This window comes from Leguminivora glycinivorella, chromosome 2 (genome assembly GCF_023078275.1).
Source record: "Leguminivora glycinivorella isolate SPB_JAAS2020 chromosome 2, LegGlyc_1.1, whole genome shotgun sequence".
Taxonomy (NCBI): domain Eukaryota; kingdom Metazoa; phylum Arthropoda; class Insecta; order Lepidoptera; family Tortricidae; genus Leguminivora; species Leguminivora glycinivorella.
Genome location: NC_062972.1, coordinates 395639 through 412099, shown reverse-complemented (window position 1 = coordinate 412099; position 16461 = coordinate 395639). Strand labels below are relative to the sequence as shown.

At 46.4% G+C, this 16461-nt stretch overlaps 1 protein-coding gene across 1 annotated transcript; it reads right to left on the bottom strand.

Annotated features, from left to right (window-relative positions):
* Window positions 1-132: 132 nt before the first annotated feature.
* Window positions 133-16207, bottom strand: LOC125236584 (programmed cell death 6-interacting protein). Its single transcript, XM_048143443.1, has 16 exons — window positions 15982-16207; window positions 15650-15768; window positions 14278-14405; window positions 11456-11609; window positions 11069-11193; window positions 10157-10341; window positions 9732-9875; window positions 9444-9534; window positions 8830-9054; window positions 8487-8681; window positions 7474-7671; window positions 5536-7128; window positions 3250-3420; window positions 2688-2831; window positions 2198-2308; window positions 133-1629 (listed from the first exon to the last, which is right to left on the bottom strand). Exons 1-16 carry the CDS (start codon window positions 16170-16172, stop codon window positions 1315-1317), a joined length of 4089 nt encoding a protein of 1362 aa, XP_047999400.1. The 5' UTR covers window positions 16173-16207; the 3' UTR covers window positions 133-1314.
* Between the last annotated feature and the right edge of the window lie 254 nt (window positions 16208-16461).

The following is a 16461-nucleotide window of genomic DNA, read 5'->3' as shown; positions in this document are numbered from 1 at the left end:
GTGTAACACAAAACTTTTCCCCTCACTACAGCGAGGAAACTACAACGCAAAAAATGCGTTTATCACTGCTTCCAGTAGTTCCACAGGTGGTAAATCATCTTTATTACTAGATTCACCTTCTTTTATCAATTTTAAAGCAGTTAATTTGACTTTACTCAAGGTCAAATTACTTTACCCACTAGTGGATAAAATGCGTTTTTACCCGCTGGTATTAAAGGACAAAACACGTGTTTCCGAGCTAGTGAGGGGAAAAGATATGTATACTCGTTCATTGTCCAGCGTGTTAACCGTGTTACAAATGATGTAACAGAGTGTAAATATTTTTGTCGTATGTAAATGCATTTTGAAGCATCAGTCGATGATCACAGACCTATTAAATACAATAATTATTATAATAAAAACAACATCAACAGACGATATTAAAATAATACATAATATGGACAGTTGTGACAACTTCTCAATATGGAGACTCATTTAGTTCCATAGTACAAGGAGCAAATAAAGTAAGTTAGTTATTACTTAAATGAGATACAAATAATTACAAATTGGGATGGCAATATAAATATTCATTTACAAATTAAAAAGAACTAAACCTAACAAAGTTTGTTGTATGCTCCTCTTCAAATAAACATAGCTACTTCATACGTACGGCTCATAGATTTTTTAAATGTAAATACATATATAAAATAAGGCCCTTTTTAGTGTTACAACTCGAGTCCTACTCGACTGCAGACTAAGTTTTCATTCAAGAAAATGTGTGATTATTTTGGTGTTAGTATAATTTGGGTGTGACCTGCCTACCACAAGCGTATCGTATCAACAGTTAATATTCCAACATTAGTAACAACCTTGCACCGAATCCTTACAACTAGGGATACTATACATACGTCACTTATCTGTAGATCTGGAGCGAGAGCCGTAACCCTCCCTGTTTCATATTATTTATTCAATCTGTAGGATAAAGCGTTTTTTCTGAGTGCAGATGGAATATTTCTACGTGCGTATCTATGAAAATGCAAATAAGAATGGTTTTTCTCATATAATGCACAGCAGTAGTAGTAAGTACGCTGGCTGATTTCTTCTCTTCCTAAGGGTCCTTAATGGAGCGCAGACTCCGTAGCCAAGGTGACAATATCGAAATTCTTTAAGGGCAATCTTTGAAGATTAACGATTGTCATTTTGGTTACATGGGTAAAAAAATAATGAATCGGTGACTAAACATCGGTGAGGTGCTTCTATCAATGGCCGCAAGCATGCGTGTTAACCGTTCAGGAGGGCTAGCGTAGCTCGCGTTCTGGCGCGCGAGTCCATACTTCAAGCACGACTCGAAGTAAGAACTCGCGTGCGGGAGTGCGAGTTGTGGTAAACTGCCAGGTCTGCTCTCAATATACCAGCTCCATCGTAAGTGATCGATATCCAGTGTTTTCTACTGTGTTCCATAGGGGTTGTATCCATGCGGTGGGGGCTGCGGGTACCCCTGTGGGGCTGGAGGGTGCTGGTAGGGCTGGTAGGGCTGCGCGGGCAGGCGCGGCGCGTGGTGCGGGTAGGGGAGCGTGGCGTACGGGTTGTAGCCCGTCGGCATCGGCGCCGCGTAGTAGTACGGCGCCGCGCCGTATGGCAACGGCATGCCTGAAAGATATAACGTAAGTAGAAGAAAGGAGATGATACACATCAGTAAACTGTACATCACATGTATGTAATTACATTTACTCAATAATGGAATACAAAAGATAATTCGTCGTTATCCGGGTCCTCACTGGACGCACGCTCGCCGGAAAACGTCCTTGCTCATGCATGCACCTTCGCCTCGCCCGAGCCGCTCGGCAAGATGGCGGGCCTCGGTCAGCCGTTCAAAGTAGTTCTGCACGAGAGCTCATTATTTACTGCCGAGAATCGTGAATGATTTACTTTTCTTTTAATTCTTATTCAAAAGAAAATGTGAAAATCACGAATTAAGTGCCACGGAAATGAAACGCCACAGAACTATTCGGAACAGCTGATCGAAGGTCGCCATTTTGCCGAGCAAATTTGCTCGGGCGAGGCAAACGTGCGCGCATAAGCACGAACGTTCTCCTCGCGAAACGTGCGGCCAGTTTAGGCCCGGCTGTTATTATCCGGCGCATTAGTATTAAGTCGGGAGGGCGAGCGCGATTTTTGATATAAAATAATTGGTATTAGATAGTGTGTTTATTCGTACCCTGTGGCTGCATGGGGTACGGCAGCGCGGCCGCCTGCGGAGCCGCGGGTGCGGGGGCGGGCGCGGGCGCGGCGGCCGCGGCGGCGGCTCCTTGCGCGCTGCCGCCGTGGGCTGCTCATAAACAAATAATCTCAGCAAATGGTTACCTTTTCTATATCTTTGACATCTGCCAGCCGATGAGGAAGTTAACATTGAAAAGTAACATAAAACCATTCACCCATAAGAACGGGGAGCGTGAGTTGCCATATACCAAAAAAAATATTTGAAAAATTTAGCAGACGGTCATACTAGCCCAGCCTAACGTGATACGCTATTTGCTTGACACTTGACAGTTTTTATTTAATTAAGAGGCAAATCGAGTTAAGCGTCAGCCGACTCTCTATTCACTACGATAACTCACAAATTAGAGATATGCAATTGGTCATTATTTGCGGCATGATAAAATGAACCTTGTATTACTAGAAATGACAGCAAGTGCAGTTTACAGTACCTCCTGCGCGGGCGCGTGCGGCGGGTCGGGCGCCGGGCGGGAGACGCGCGAGGCGTCCTGCGTGAGGTCCTTCAGCAGCTCCTCCTTCTCCGTGCGCCGCGCGAAGCAGAAGTCCGAGATCTTGTTCTGGAACGTCACTAGCAACTGCGGACAAATACCAATTATTTTTAACTTTTACTTCTATTCTATTATACTACGTCGGTGACACACGAGCATACGGCCCGCCTGATAGTAAGCAGTTATGTAACCTATGGACGCCTGCAATTCCAAAAGTCTTGCCGACCCTAATACTACACACGGTCGGTTCAATTCTGGCAATCTTACTCACCGGCAAATACACAGCACTATGACCGGCGTTTTCTGCAAGGAGGTTCTTCCTCAGTTGAGCTCTGTTTTAATTTGAAAAATCATCTGACACTTAACAATTTTCTGTACATTTTTGAATAGGTAAGTATTAGACTTATATTGACCGGGATATAGAGCGTGATTACCTTTTTGATTTTAGGTAAGTATTGTATTTGAGTAATAAATGCTTGGTAAGATAACGCTATGAAAGTGTTACCTGTGTGAGGTCATTGTAGAACTTGACGCCCTCCTTGAGATTATTGGTGAGGTCGGTGTAGGCGTCGTGAGCAGCACACAGGCGGCCCAGGGCTGCGCCGCGGGACCCTCCGCCGCCACCGGCGGCAGCAAAGCGCGCGTGCGCTTGCTGAATTTCGGCTACTAATGCGTCCTATACATAAAAACATATTAAACAATTGGATTCATTTTGGTATCCAATACCTAAAGAGTCATTGTTTCATCTGCAGTGAAAACGTTCTTAAAGTAGAAGCATATGGGCCCTGATCTTGACATGAACAGACATTTGGGTAAAAAAAAATCAAGTTGTTTTGTAACATTTTTGTATCAATTTTTAGGGTTCCGTAGTCAACTAGGAACCCTTATAGTACTACCGACCGATCTCATTGGCGACAACAGCGGCCAAGGTTCTTGACGCCATGCTGGAGAGACAACTTAAAAAACATCTAAATTTCCATGATGCGCAGTTCGGGTTTAGACCTGGATTATCGACGGAAAGTGCCATCTTGTCCCTCAAGCATGTCGCCAGGTATTACACCGACAGAAATACGCCTGTTTGCGCTGCGTTTCTTGATTTGTCCAGAGCGTTTGACTTAGGTATGATATTCTGTGGACTAAACTAATTAACACCGGAGTACCGGGTGAGCTGGTAAATGTTTTTAGGTATTGGTACGCGCATCAAACTAACCGAGTTAAATGGCTGGGCGAATTTTCTGATCAGTATAGGTTGGAATGCGGAGTGAGACAAGGCGGGTTGACGTCTCCTTCGCTTTTCAACCTGTATGTGAACCAGCTGATCGATGAGCTGGGTAGCACTAGGGTCGGCTGTTCGATTGGCGGACATATTGTCAACAGTATTAGTTACGTCGACGACATGGTGCTGCTCAGTCCATCGGTCGCAGCGCTCAGAAGATTGCTAGCAACTTGTGAAGAGTATGCTAAGTCACATGGTCTCATATATAATGGAAAGAAAAGTGAACTGTTGGTATTTCAACCAAAGAGTCGTAAAGTGACGACTCTGCCACCTGTGCTGCTCAATGGTGTTGACCTTGTTAGGGTTAGTCAATTTAAGTATCTCGGCCATGTGGTAACCGAGAACCTAAAAGATGACAGCGACATTGAGAGGGAAAGGAGGGCGATGGCAGTTCGCTGTAACATGCTGGCCCGCAGGTTCGCAAGATCTAGCGTTGAAGTGAAAATTACTCTTTTTAAAGCCTTCTGCCAAAATTTGTACACTTGCAACCTGTGGGTCAATTACACGCAGAGAGCCTTCAACGCCCTCCGAGTACAGTATAATAATGCCTTTAGGATGTTGTTGGGGCTCCCGCGTTATTGCAGTGCCTCGGCCATGTTTGCGCACGCGCGAACGGAGGGATTCGGCGCGGTGATCCGTCACCGCATCGCATCACTCCAGCGCAGAGTACGCGGGAGCCGCAACAACATCCTGAGGGTCATCAGTGACAGGGTGGACTGCCCCATTCAGGGTCACTGGATACGAACGCACACGCACGTACCGGGTGTCCCTGAGGGCGGCAGATATTTAAATTAAAATAATAATAATAATAATTTTAAGTCACTAATATAGCTTAAGTGTTATATGTAATATGTTACTAATAATATTATATGGGCCCTGCCTGAAATAAACACATTTTATTTTTTATTTATTTTTATAGTTTCGCCATGTCTGTCTGTCCGTCCGTCCGTCCGTCCGTCCGCGGATAATCTCAGTAACCGTAAGTACCAGAAAGCTGAAATTTGGTACCAATATGTATATCAATCACGCCAACGAAGTGCAAAAATAAAAAATGGAAAAAAAATGTTTTATTAGGGTACCTCCCCTACATGTAAAGTGGGGGCGGATTTTTTTTTTCATTCCAACCCCAACGTGTGATATATTGTTGGATAGGTATTTAAAAATGAATAAGGGTTTACTAAGATCGTTTTTTGATAATATTAATATTTTCGGAAATAATCGCTCCTAGAGGAAAAAAAAGTGCGTCCCCCCCTCTAACTTTTGAACCATAATTATGTTTAAAAAATATGAAAAAAATCACAAAAGTAGAACTTTATAATGACTTTCTAGGAAAATTGTTTTGAACTTGATAGGTTTAGTAGTTTCTGAGAAAAATACGGAAAACTACGGAACCCTACACTGAGCGTGGCCCGACACGCTCTTGGCCGGTTTTTTTTAAAGTGTATGACAATACCTATTGAAGTTTGTTATCATAAATGATGTATTCGTAGACGTAGATGTGTCCACTGTACACACCTGCTGCTGCTGCAGGGCGGCGCTGCGGCGCTGCAGCGGCGCGAGCGCGGCGCCCAGCGCGCCCGCCGTGAGCGCCGGCTCGTCCAGCGCGCCGTCCGCCGCCAGCGCCGACAGGAACTGCTCCTGCACACATATTACTGTACACACCTGCTGCTGCTGCAGGGCGGCGCTGCGGCGCTGCAGCGGCGCGAGCGCGGCGCCCAGCGCGCCCGCCGTGAGCGCCGGCTCGTCCAGCGCGCCGTCCGCCGCCAGCGCCGACAGGAACTGCTCCTGCACACATATTACTGTACACACCTGCTGCTGCTGCAGGGCGGCGCTGCGGCGCTGCAGCGGCGCGAGCGCGGCGCCCAGCGCGCCCGCCGTGAGCGCCGGCTCGTCCAGCGCGCCGTCCGCCGCCAGCGCCGACAGGAACTGCTCCTGCACACATATTACTGTACACACCTGCTGCTGCTGCAGGGCGGCGCTGCGGCGCTGCAGCGGCGCGAGCGCGGCGCCCAGCGCGCCCGCCGTGAGCGCCGGCTCGTCCAGCGCGCCGTCCGCCGCCAGCGCCGACAGGAACTGCTCCTGCACACATATTACTGTACACACCTGCTGCTGCTGCAGGGCGGCGCTGCGGCGCTGCAGCGGCGCGAGCGCGGCGCCCAGCGCGCCCGCCGTGAGCGCCGGCTCGTCCAGCGCGCCGTCCGCCGCCAGCGCCGACAGGAACTGCTCCTGCACACATATTACTGTACACACCTGCTGCTGCTGCAGGGCGGCGCTGCGGCGCTGCAGCGGCGCGAGCGCGGCGCCCAGCGCGCCCGCCGTGAGCGCCGGCTCGTCCAGCGCGCCGTCCGCCGCCAGCGCCGACAGGAACTGCTCCTGCACACATATTACTGTACACACCTGCTGCTGCTGCAGGGCGGCGCTGCGGCGCTGCAGCGGCGCGAGCGCGGCGCCCAGCGCGCCCGCCGTGAGCGCCGGCTCGTCCAGCGCGCCGTCCGCCGCCAGCGCCGACAGGAACTGCTCCTGCACACATATTACTGTACACACCTGCTGCTGCTGCAGGGCGGCGCTGCGGCGCTGCAGCGGCGCGAGCGCGGCGCCCAGCGCGCCCGCCGTGAGCGCCGGCTCGTCCAGCGCGCCGTCCGCCGCCAGCGCCGACAGGAACTGCTCCTGCACACATATTACTGTACACACCTGCTGCTGCTGCAGGGCGGCGCTGCGGCGCTGCAGCGGCGCGAGCGCGGCGCCCAGCGCGCCCGCCGTGAGCGCCGGCTCGTCCAGCGCGCCGTCCGCCGCCAGCGCCGACAGGAACTGCTCCTGCACACATATTACTGTACACACCTGCTGCTGCTGCAGGGCGGCGCTGCGGCGCTGCAGCGGCGCGAGCGCGGCGCCCAGCGCGCCCGCCGTGAGCGCCGGCTCGTCCAGCGCGCCGTCCGCCGCCAGCGCCGACAGGAACTGCTCCTGCACACATATTACTGTACACACCTGCTGCTGCTGCAGGGCGGCGCTGCGGCGCTGCAGCGGCGCGAGCGCGGCGCCCAGCGCGCCCGCCGTGAGCGCCGGCTCGTCCAGCGCGCCGTCCGCCGCCAGCGCCGACAGGAACTGCTCCTGCACACATATCACTCGGTTACTGCGCTCGCTTACACGAGGTAAAAGCGTATGGCGTAGTCACTTGGGGTAACTGTAACTCTACAATGAATGGCCTATCTATCTCAATATACCCGCCGTGCGAACTGGGAAACCGATTCATTGATCCGCACGACCATTAGTCGATTACTAAGATCGCTCAAACGAGATATAAGCCTATGGCGTAATCATTTGGGGCGGCTCTACAAACTTTTGTAGCAGATTTCGTGTATAAAAATTGTAAAGTCATCTTCAGATCGGAAGAGCGGAGAGACGTCCTTCAGCTCCGTCAGGTTATTTTCCAAGCTATTCATAACATAAGAATACCTTGAGGTCGAGAGTGACGTCTTTGAGATCGTTCTCCAAAGTGTCTCGCTCCTTCTTGAGAGTTTCCACCCTCGCCAGCAGCGCGCGCAGCTCCGCGGCCGCCGAGCCCGCGCCCGCGCCCGCTCCCGCTCCCGCTCCCGCCGCCTCCGGCACGCCGGCCGTGATCTCGCCGTCGCTGCGCCCGAGCAACTCGATGTCCTGCACAAACATGAGGGTTACTCACATTATTACACTGTATTTAACTACCAGTGGCACTCAATACACTCGAAATAAAGTAAGTACGCGCTGAGTCATGAATGTCATGATGATTGTGGATGACATTGAGCAATGGGACAGCGCTATCAATAATCTGCCTATATTTAGTAAGTAAATTAAGTAAGACTCGTTATTGCACCACCAACATAAAATATACAACACATCAAATTTAATTTAGTTGTATTGGCGTGGAATGCTCCAGTCTAACAATATTGAGGAAGTAAGTTACCTAGCCTGCATCCAATAACCTCCTTGTGCTGAGCAAACTGTACGATAGCGTAGCATCGGCAGACGGACACAGCCAATATTTAACTCAGCCGAAGAATCAAGTTATCTGTGGGGAGGGGTGCGGTCCCAGCGCACACCGAATTGTTTTTGGAGCTTCACATCCACTCTACTCCGCATAGCACTCACTTTGCCTGTCAAGATACTATAGGCGAAACGACTAAAAAAACTAATTACTCCGTCAGTTAGATTATCAAAGATTTTTAGACACGTATTTTTTCTTTTTTCTCGTAAACAAAAACTTACAACGGTACAATGCGTTGAAGTTTCGCGTGACGTCACGCCTAGGTACAATTTTTACTTAGAAGTGACGTCACAAGCCCCCACTCCGGAACTTTGATGCTCTATATCTTTGTATTTTTTAATTAATTAGAAAAAGCGATAAATACGTGTTCAGTATTTTTGGACGATCTAACTGACGGACTAAACAGAATGCCATTTTTTTGTAGTCGTCATCCCTATTATGAGCTCACATCTTTGTGTTGCGCGAACTTCTGCTGCACGATAGCGTCAGCGCGCACGGCGTTGTCGATGATCTGGCGGTACTTGGCGGCGTTGGCGCGGAAGGCCTCGGTGAGCTGCGGCGACGGCGTGCGGCCCCAGCGCGCGCCGAACTGCGCGCGCAGCGCCGCGTCCGCCTCCTCCTCCTCGCGGAGCATCCGCTCCGCCTGGGAACAAACGACAATGTTTTAGCACGTTTAGGTCGGTTCGGATTGTGCAATGGTAAATGTTCCCATTGAAGCTCCTGCCGATGCCCAAGATGGCTGTCAGACATATATTTTGATCTTAGCAGACATAACCCCCCAGAGCTCTTACCTCGTCCAGAATGTCCCTGTTCCTCTGCAGCAGCTGTGGCAGCTCCTCCATCAGAGCCCGGAGAGCTCCCGGGCCGCCGGCAGCGCGCACGGCGGCCGCCTTGCTCCGGATGCTCCGGATGGACTCGGGCAGCTCTCCCGAGTCCTGCTCCTCCACGCAGGCGGGCAGGTTGAGGGACGCCAGGATGCTGTTGAGGAGCTGCGTGGCTTCGCGGAGCTTGTTCACCTGGAAGTTTACATATTGAGTATTGTGTGGTTCGGGTTTTAAGAGAGGCTTTTTATTGAAAATCGGATCTAATATTATGGGCCTGTGATTCTCTCTTATGAAAGAAAGATACAATTGCTATTATGGGGTCACGTCTAGAGGAAATGAAAAACCTTAAGAAAACCATTTGAGTGATATTGAGTACTGTTCCTCTCGGCGGGATAAGGAGTCTCAGGCTCGATAACAGTGTATCTTTGCGTCGTAGCTTCCGCATTTCTAGCAGCCGGTAATAAGGGCGCGTACGTCTCTTCCGGTGGGAGGGTGAGGGCGAGGGGGGCGGAAGCGCCTCGCCCCTCGGTCACGGCGCCGCGGGACAGGGCAGCTCCAGCTCGCGAGTGTACCGTACTGACCTCAGCGTTGACCGCCTCCGCTCTCCTCGCAGCCGCAGCCTGCAGCGCGCGGTGTGCCGCAGCAGGTAACAAGGCGGCGAACAGGTCCCTCCTCGCGGGGGGCGCGGGGCCCCAGCGCGAGGGGGGCGGAAGCGCCTCGCCCCTCGGTCACGGGCGCGGGACAGGGCAGCTCCAGCTCGCGAGTGTACCGTACTGACCTCAGCGTTGACCGCCTCCGCTCTCCTCGCAGCCGCAGCCTGCAGCGCGCGGTGTGCCGCAGCAGGTAACAAGGCGGCGAACAGGTCCCTCCTCGCGGGGGGCGCGGGGCCCCAGCGCGCGGGGGGCGGGAGCGCCTTGGCGACGGCGGCGCGGGACACGGGCTCCAGCTGCCGCGCGTCCGGGATGCGCTCGTGGTAGATGAAGTCGTTGTCTTTCGTGGCTTCCGCGAGGTACCTGCTCATGAAAATGTTTGTTCAATATTTGGATTCATGAAATTTACGCTCGATTAAATTTGGATCCTGAAGCGAAAAGTTCGGCTAGGAGATATAAATGCAAAAGTTTATTCATCTAATTCTGCTCTTCTGTTTCTGCAAATCTTCGAATATTCCACATGACCTTGGTGAGCTGTTCTGAGAGCAAACAGCCTGCCTTAGACTCCTTTCAGATGTTCCATTTCACGGTTACTCGGAGACGAGAGATCTCTTCATTTACTGCCTTAGACACTGGATTCTTACCTCATGGCCTTGGTGAGCTGTTCCGACAGCAAGGGCGCCTGCGGCAGCCTGCCCAGGGCTCCCTTGAGCTGTTCCACGGCCACTTGGAGACGCGAGATCTCCTCGCCTACTGCCTTGTTACTGCGACACACCATGCCTTGGAAGAGCTGGGTTAGGCCGCGGAATGCCATCTGTTTTGCTGTTATCTGTATTTTAAAAAACTTAGGTTAGTAATGAACTAGCAATAACTTAAAATTCGATAAGAAATGGGGTATTCAAAGCATTTTGTCTGTCTATGGAATTCAGTTGTTGTTGTTTTGTTAGAAAATTGTCATATTTAGCCTTTAATGGCTTTAATGATAGACAATACGAGTCAAGGCTCGCGTCCTCGTTATTGACATGATGGATATAGTTAGAAGAAAGTGGACAAGTGATCAGTCGATTAGAATTAATCCAATGCAAGACAGTATTATGTTTTTTCAGTCCTTGCAGTTCCTCGTCAGTAAAACCTAATATTCCGGTGTAAAAATCTATTCTAAAATAACATGTTATTTAATTTAAAATTCAATGACGGACAGAGATTGTTCTTTTTGGCCTGCGGTACATCAAGCATTCTAATTGGATACTAAATATTAAACGAGTATCAGAGAATGTCAAAGAGCGCAATTTCAATTGGTACGAAACCAAATTCAGTAGAAATAAAGTTCTATTTCACTTACACCGTGTGGTGCAAGTGAATCATTTAATGTGTTTTTTTGTTAAGAATTGCAAGACCCCCTTCCTCAAGTGGGTTCAAATGCTTGGCCGATAAGCTAGCAAGCAATATCACAATTTCACTTTGTTTTCAGTGGTGCTGAAAATAAAGCAGGTTCATGTCCTCTGCGTACCCCTTTTGGGAATACAGGCGTGAATTAATTGTGTGTTTTCACTTACAATGGCGGCCCACTCGCGGTCGAAGAGCGCCCGCTGCGGCTCGCGGTTCACCATGCGGAGCGCGTCGGTGTATAACTCTTCGCATTGAGCACACACTCGCGCCACCATGCCTTCTTTCATCTCATCTGCACATCAAATTAAGAAATTGGGTGATATATCCAAACAGTAAATATGCTTAGCGATCGCGTTCTCCAATATCTATTCAATTTGACTATGTTTCAAAAGTTCTTTTTAAAAAACGTTCCTTAAATATGCAAAGCTGGTATGAAGCGCAGAAGCTACAGGCAGAATAAATGTCAAACTTTCATACCGACAATTATTAACGATTGATCTGTTATAGATAGATGAGATCAGCTAGTTATTTAGGTTAAAAGACTTGCAACTCACCTCGGATGCACTTGTAGGCGATGACCTCCTGCGCCTGCGCGAGCATGAGCGCGGCGAGGGCCTGCAGCGTGTCGGGCTGCAGGTCGGGAGTGGGCTCCTGGTGCACGGCCGCCATCACCGTGCCCTTCAAGTGGGAGAATACGCCCGCCGCTTGCTGACAAATATAAAAACCGTTAGATTAACCGGATTTTAACCGGACGTTCTGGTGGCGGACCATTTTATATGAAGCTATTGACACTTGCTCGACACCGATTTTGTGTCGGAGCCGCCAAGAAATGTCGGCCGGTTTGCCAGCCGGTATGTCCGGATAAAAGTCGAGTCGGGTCTCGCTCGGGTGTCGGATCCGACACCGCGCCGCCCGCACCCCTCGTACCGCCGCGCCGACTGAACCGTTTGAAATACGGACCCGGCACCCGACATGTGGGAATAGAGGCGCCGACACCAGATTAAAATTATTTAAAATCAGGATCCAACATCCGACGTAGTTAGTGGAAACGAGCTCTTAGTGCTGACTTTTAATATTTACATCTCTTTCTGGGTGACAGTATTAATATTGAAAAAGAATATGAAATGTTTTCTTAAATATATTCTGACACAGAACACACTTTTGTTACCGCAGAAATGCGGATGCCTTGAGGAAAACCTTTCTATATTTAATTTACAAGGTTAACCCACTTTGACTTATATCTAACAATCTATTTCATAAGAGTTTTGAATGATTCACGGTTATTTTCATTAGACTCTATTTACCTTTTTGATTTTTGTCGAGCTCCCGATATTTCGATGTAGTTGCATGCATCAAGATCACGGAAAACTCAAATTAAAAAGGTAATCACGGTCTATATCCCGGTCAATATAAGTCTAATCTATTTCATGCCAATTAGTAAGTACTTGGACTACTTGGGCAGTAAAGCCAGTAAACTGTGAAAAGGGTTCATATACAGCATTTTCAGATTTGTTGTTGACTATATTTTTAAATTGTGGATATTGGTGCAAGTCATAAAGCACCCAGCAACAAGCGCTTACATGAATCACTGACCTGTCACTCGGCACTTAATATAAACTAAGCTCAATTAATAGCAATTAAGTGACTTCGAGTGCTGCAGCGCATTCTTAGACTGGCCAGGAAATGTATTAGGCTAGGTCAGTACAAACGTTCATATTTCGTATGGTCTTTAACAAAAGGTAGTCCATCGTTTGTTATCAAAACAACTCAAAACTGTGTACTCTATTAAGTCAGTCAGAATTTCGTAAAAGTGACTAACAGTTAAATGGAATATTTTACCAATTCTGTGAAAAAATGCCTAAGACTACTCGTTACTCGTAAGTTCAAGGGTCAACAGGAAAAGATAAGACCAACTTAAGATGGTAATAAAAGAGATTTACTGAGAAAGATTTAAACTTAAGTTCTGAAGAGTAGGTACTTGACTTTTACAAAGATACAAACAGAACCGTTATCAGTGGGTGTGAACGACATCGGAGACAGTGAATCCTGTCCATGAGCGCGTGAGCTCACATTTACTCGTAGCGTCGTCGCGGAGTAATCTCTATTTGTACAGTTATGTGGTATTTGTTTATGCTCCACTGTAGTGATCTTATTTGATGTTCTTACAGAATGACATAATATAACTCTATCTAGGAAAGCTTAGGAAGGCGATTTTTTAATCTCGCATAATTTTGTCACCAAAGAACGGTGACTTGCTTAATTTTTCAGTTTTCTGAATTCGAACGTTTTATCAAAAATATTAATAATTGGTAATATAATTGTTTTATATTAAAATGTATTTTTTTTTGTAACTATTAACCTTTTAAAAATATGTCGTAATTTTTTAAATAAGAATGTCTCAAGTTACACAATTTTTTCTGAAACAACATAATTCCAAACCAAGCTAAATAAGTTCTACAAAAAGTTACATAATTTATTATATTTTTATTTAATTTACATTGCTGTTTAATGTTTATAAATAACTATATTTATCTCATTGTGTTCTCAGGAAATTGGACACAGAAAGTGGAGATGGGCTGGGCACATTGCCAGGATGGACCATAATAGTCACTGGGCGAGACGAACTATGGTGTGGAAGCCCGCTAACACCCGTGGTCGCGGCAAGCCCCCCTTAGATGGAGAGATGACATTTGCCAACTAGCTGACGATAACTGGATGCAGATGGCAATGGACCGACAAGCGTGGAGGAATGGAGAGGAGGCCTATGTCCGAACGGGCGCTTTAGAGGCTGCTATAGATAGATAGATAGATATTTATCTTAAGTTATCATAATTCATTAGGTGTTGTGGAGTTTCCCAGTCATCTTTCGTAATAAGCATACTAACAGTGTTGCTTAAAAAAAAATTCGAGGTAGAATCGCAACAACGGTGTTTACTTCTGTAATAAGAACAGATTGTTAATACTGAAGTCTATGTTTTCGTTGTGTTTATCTAGTTAGTACTCAAAAAACCGAGCTACGCTGAGTTGACATATTTAGCTGGTTGTCTTTGCGTTGCATGGGAGAGTTCCTGTGGCGCTGCCAAGGCCCCTGACCAATGTAGGGATGTTGAAATTGTTGAACAATTGGAAAAGTAATTGCGTGAAGTCTACACTCTTTTCCTCATTGTCTACCTAGGATTCACGCCTCATTGAACATGCCACTAAATCTACACTCCTTGAACTTTATGTGAACCTAGGTTAATTTGTGTAACAATGTTCCTTGTTGTTCTTTGTGTAAGATGTGGCAATAAAGATTAATTTATTTTTATTTTATATTTTTTTAAATTAACTTAAATATCACAGTAATGCTGTATAATATGGACTCATCTTTACATACCTGCAACAACTTAGTTGCCAGTTTGAGTGAATCCTCGGTGTCAAGCGGCTGCTGCGAAGCCAGCACACTCTGCAGGGCTCCGATGTTGAACAGGATGCACACATGCTCATATGATAGTGAACTGACAGCTGCAATACATACATATTATTATGGCAACTATACTAACTAACAAGACTCATGAGATAAAAAGATGACATCTGCCAACATGCTGGCGAAAACTGGATGCAGATGGCAATGGACCAACAGGTGTGGAGGAATGGAGAGGACTGAGAGGAGGTCTATAATGGCCAAAGATAGGCACTTTAAGGCTGACAAATAGTTTAACAGGAATAAATCTCTCTCATTCTAAATACCGATTTGAATTGATGACAATGAGTCACATTTAAACATAACTGTTTTGAAACTCATTTAGGTTACAGTGAATCATGTTTGGGAATTTGGATTGTATAAAATTATTTAAATAGTTAACCACCACTCACAAAAGAGAGAAATAAAAATACTTAGCAACTAACGTGAGTAACATTAACTACTTTAATATTATTATTACTTACATAATAAAAGCATCTTACAGTAAGATTATTGGTTTTGGGGAATATTTAAAATGTGTATATATTTTATGTATAAGGCTTTATAATTAAGACCATCTTCTTCCCATGGTCAAAAATCATTCATCTCAATATTATACATATTAATAAAGAAGATGGACAATTTATTCACTGGACATTCTCTACATTTACATTTGTGTGATAAGAAATAAACTCACAAGTAAAACAACATTTTTAATTTTATAATTACCAATTTTTTAATGTGATGGCAAGCTTATTGTAAGACGAGGTTGTAGACGTTGAAGTAGATTTATACTTTAGTTAGAACTTAGAATTAGTATAGTATCAATTGTAATTTCAATTCAATTTTAAATATTTTCTAAATATGTACATGTGACGTGTAAAAGTGCCCCTGTGGCCTCTTTTCTGAATAAATTATTTTGATTTTTTTATTTTTTTTTGACTGATTAAATCTGCATAAAAATGACCTATACATTTTGAGTTCTCATTCCTTATTTTATTTTAGATGAAAATATTAGTCAAAATTGCTTAGTAGATAAAAGTACTGTGTCAATGCCTCGCATATTAACCTAGATTCACTTTTAATTTTGTCAACTAAGTACCTAGTGAAGTTCTTTGTGAAGGCATAACAAAAATAAACATGTAGAAAAGGTTCTTGTTAAAAACCAAAAATCAAATCAATTATTGAAAATAAAATCCTGCATATTTAGAACTTAATAAATCATTATCCTACTACTACTTGATTATCCTAGCTACTTGAGATTAACATACTAAAATAATTGAATGAGAAGTATGTGCAAACTTACTAAGACTGATCCTCCCTCCGAAGAGAGATCCCCGGTCGAAGGCGTCCTTCCACTTGAAGGGGATCTGCACCTCCTGCGGCGGCACCTTCTCCTCCAGCGACGCCAGCTGGTCGTAGTAGCTGCGACACAACACACACAATACACCACACGTAAACAACAAGCGCGGCTGCGCCCTACAACCCCCTTTGTTTACAAGGTCGATGACATGCAAACCACATGTTTATCAACACCTTTCTATCCCAAAAAAATCTACAAACCGGACCAATTAACTAAAAAATAGCGCAATAGGAATAAATAATGATTCAATGGCGATAAATGAGTCATCTATGTACCTGTAGAGAACGTCGAGCGAGGCCCTGTCGTACACCTTCCATATCGCGTCGGAGCGCAGCCGCGCCAGCTCCGTCAGCGAGTCGGTGCAGTCCTCTGCGCCTTCATATGTGTTCTGCAGCAGATTCCGCAGCGGTTTTACCAATTCTACGTCCGCGGACTTCTTCAACGGCACCGCAATCAACTCGGCCATGACTGCGACTGTCACCTTTTGACAATCGTTTGACAAGTGATCGACTGCGGGTGACAGCTGCGTTCTATATTGTCTTTGTGTGGTCTTTGTATTTTCCTCGGTATTTTTCTGTATAGCAATACAAGGATATAAAATTAGGGATTCTTAATTAATCGGTTATTGTGATAATTTTATTAATAATTTAATATGAACATTTTCTGTCGGATTTATTTTCTCCCTTTATCAGAGCATTATAAGTTGATTATAAGTTAAAAGTACTAATATGATATTGGTATTTCCGGAAGTTTTA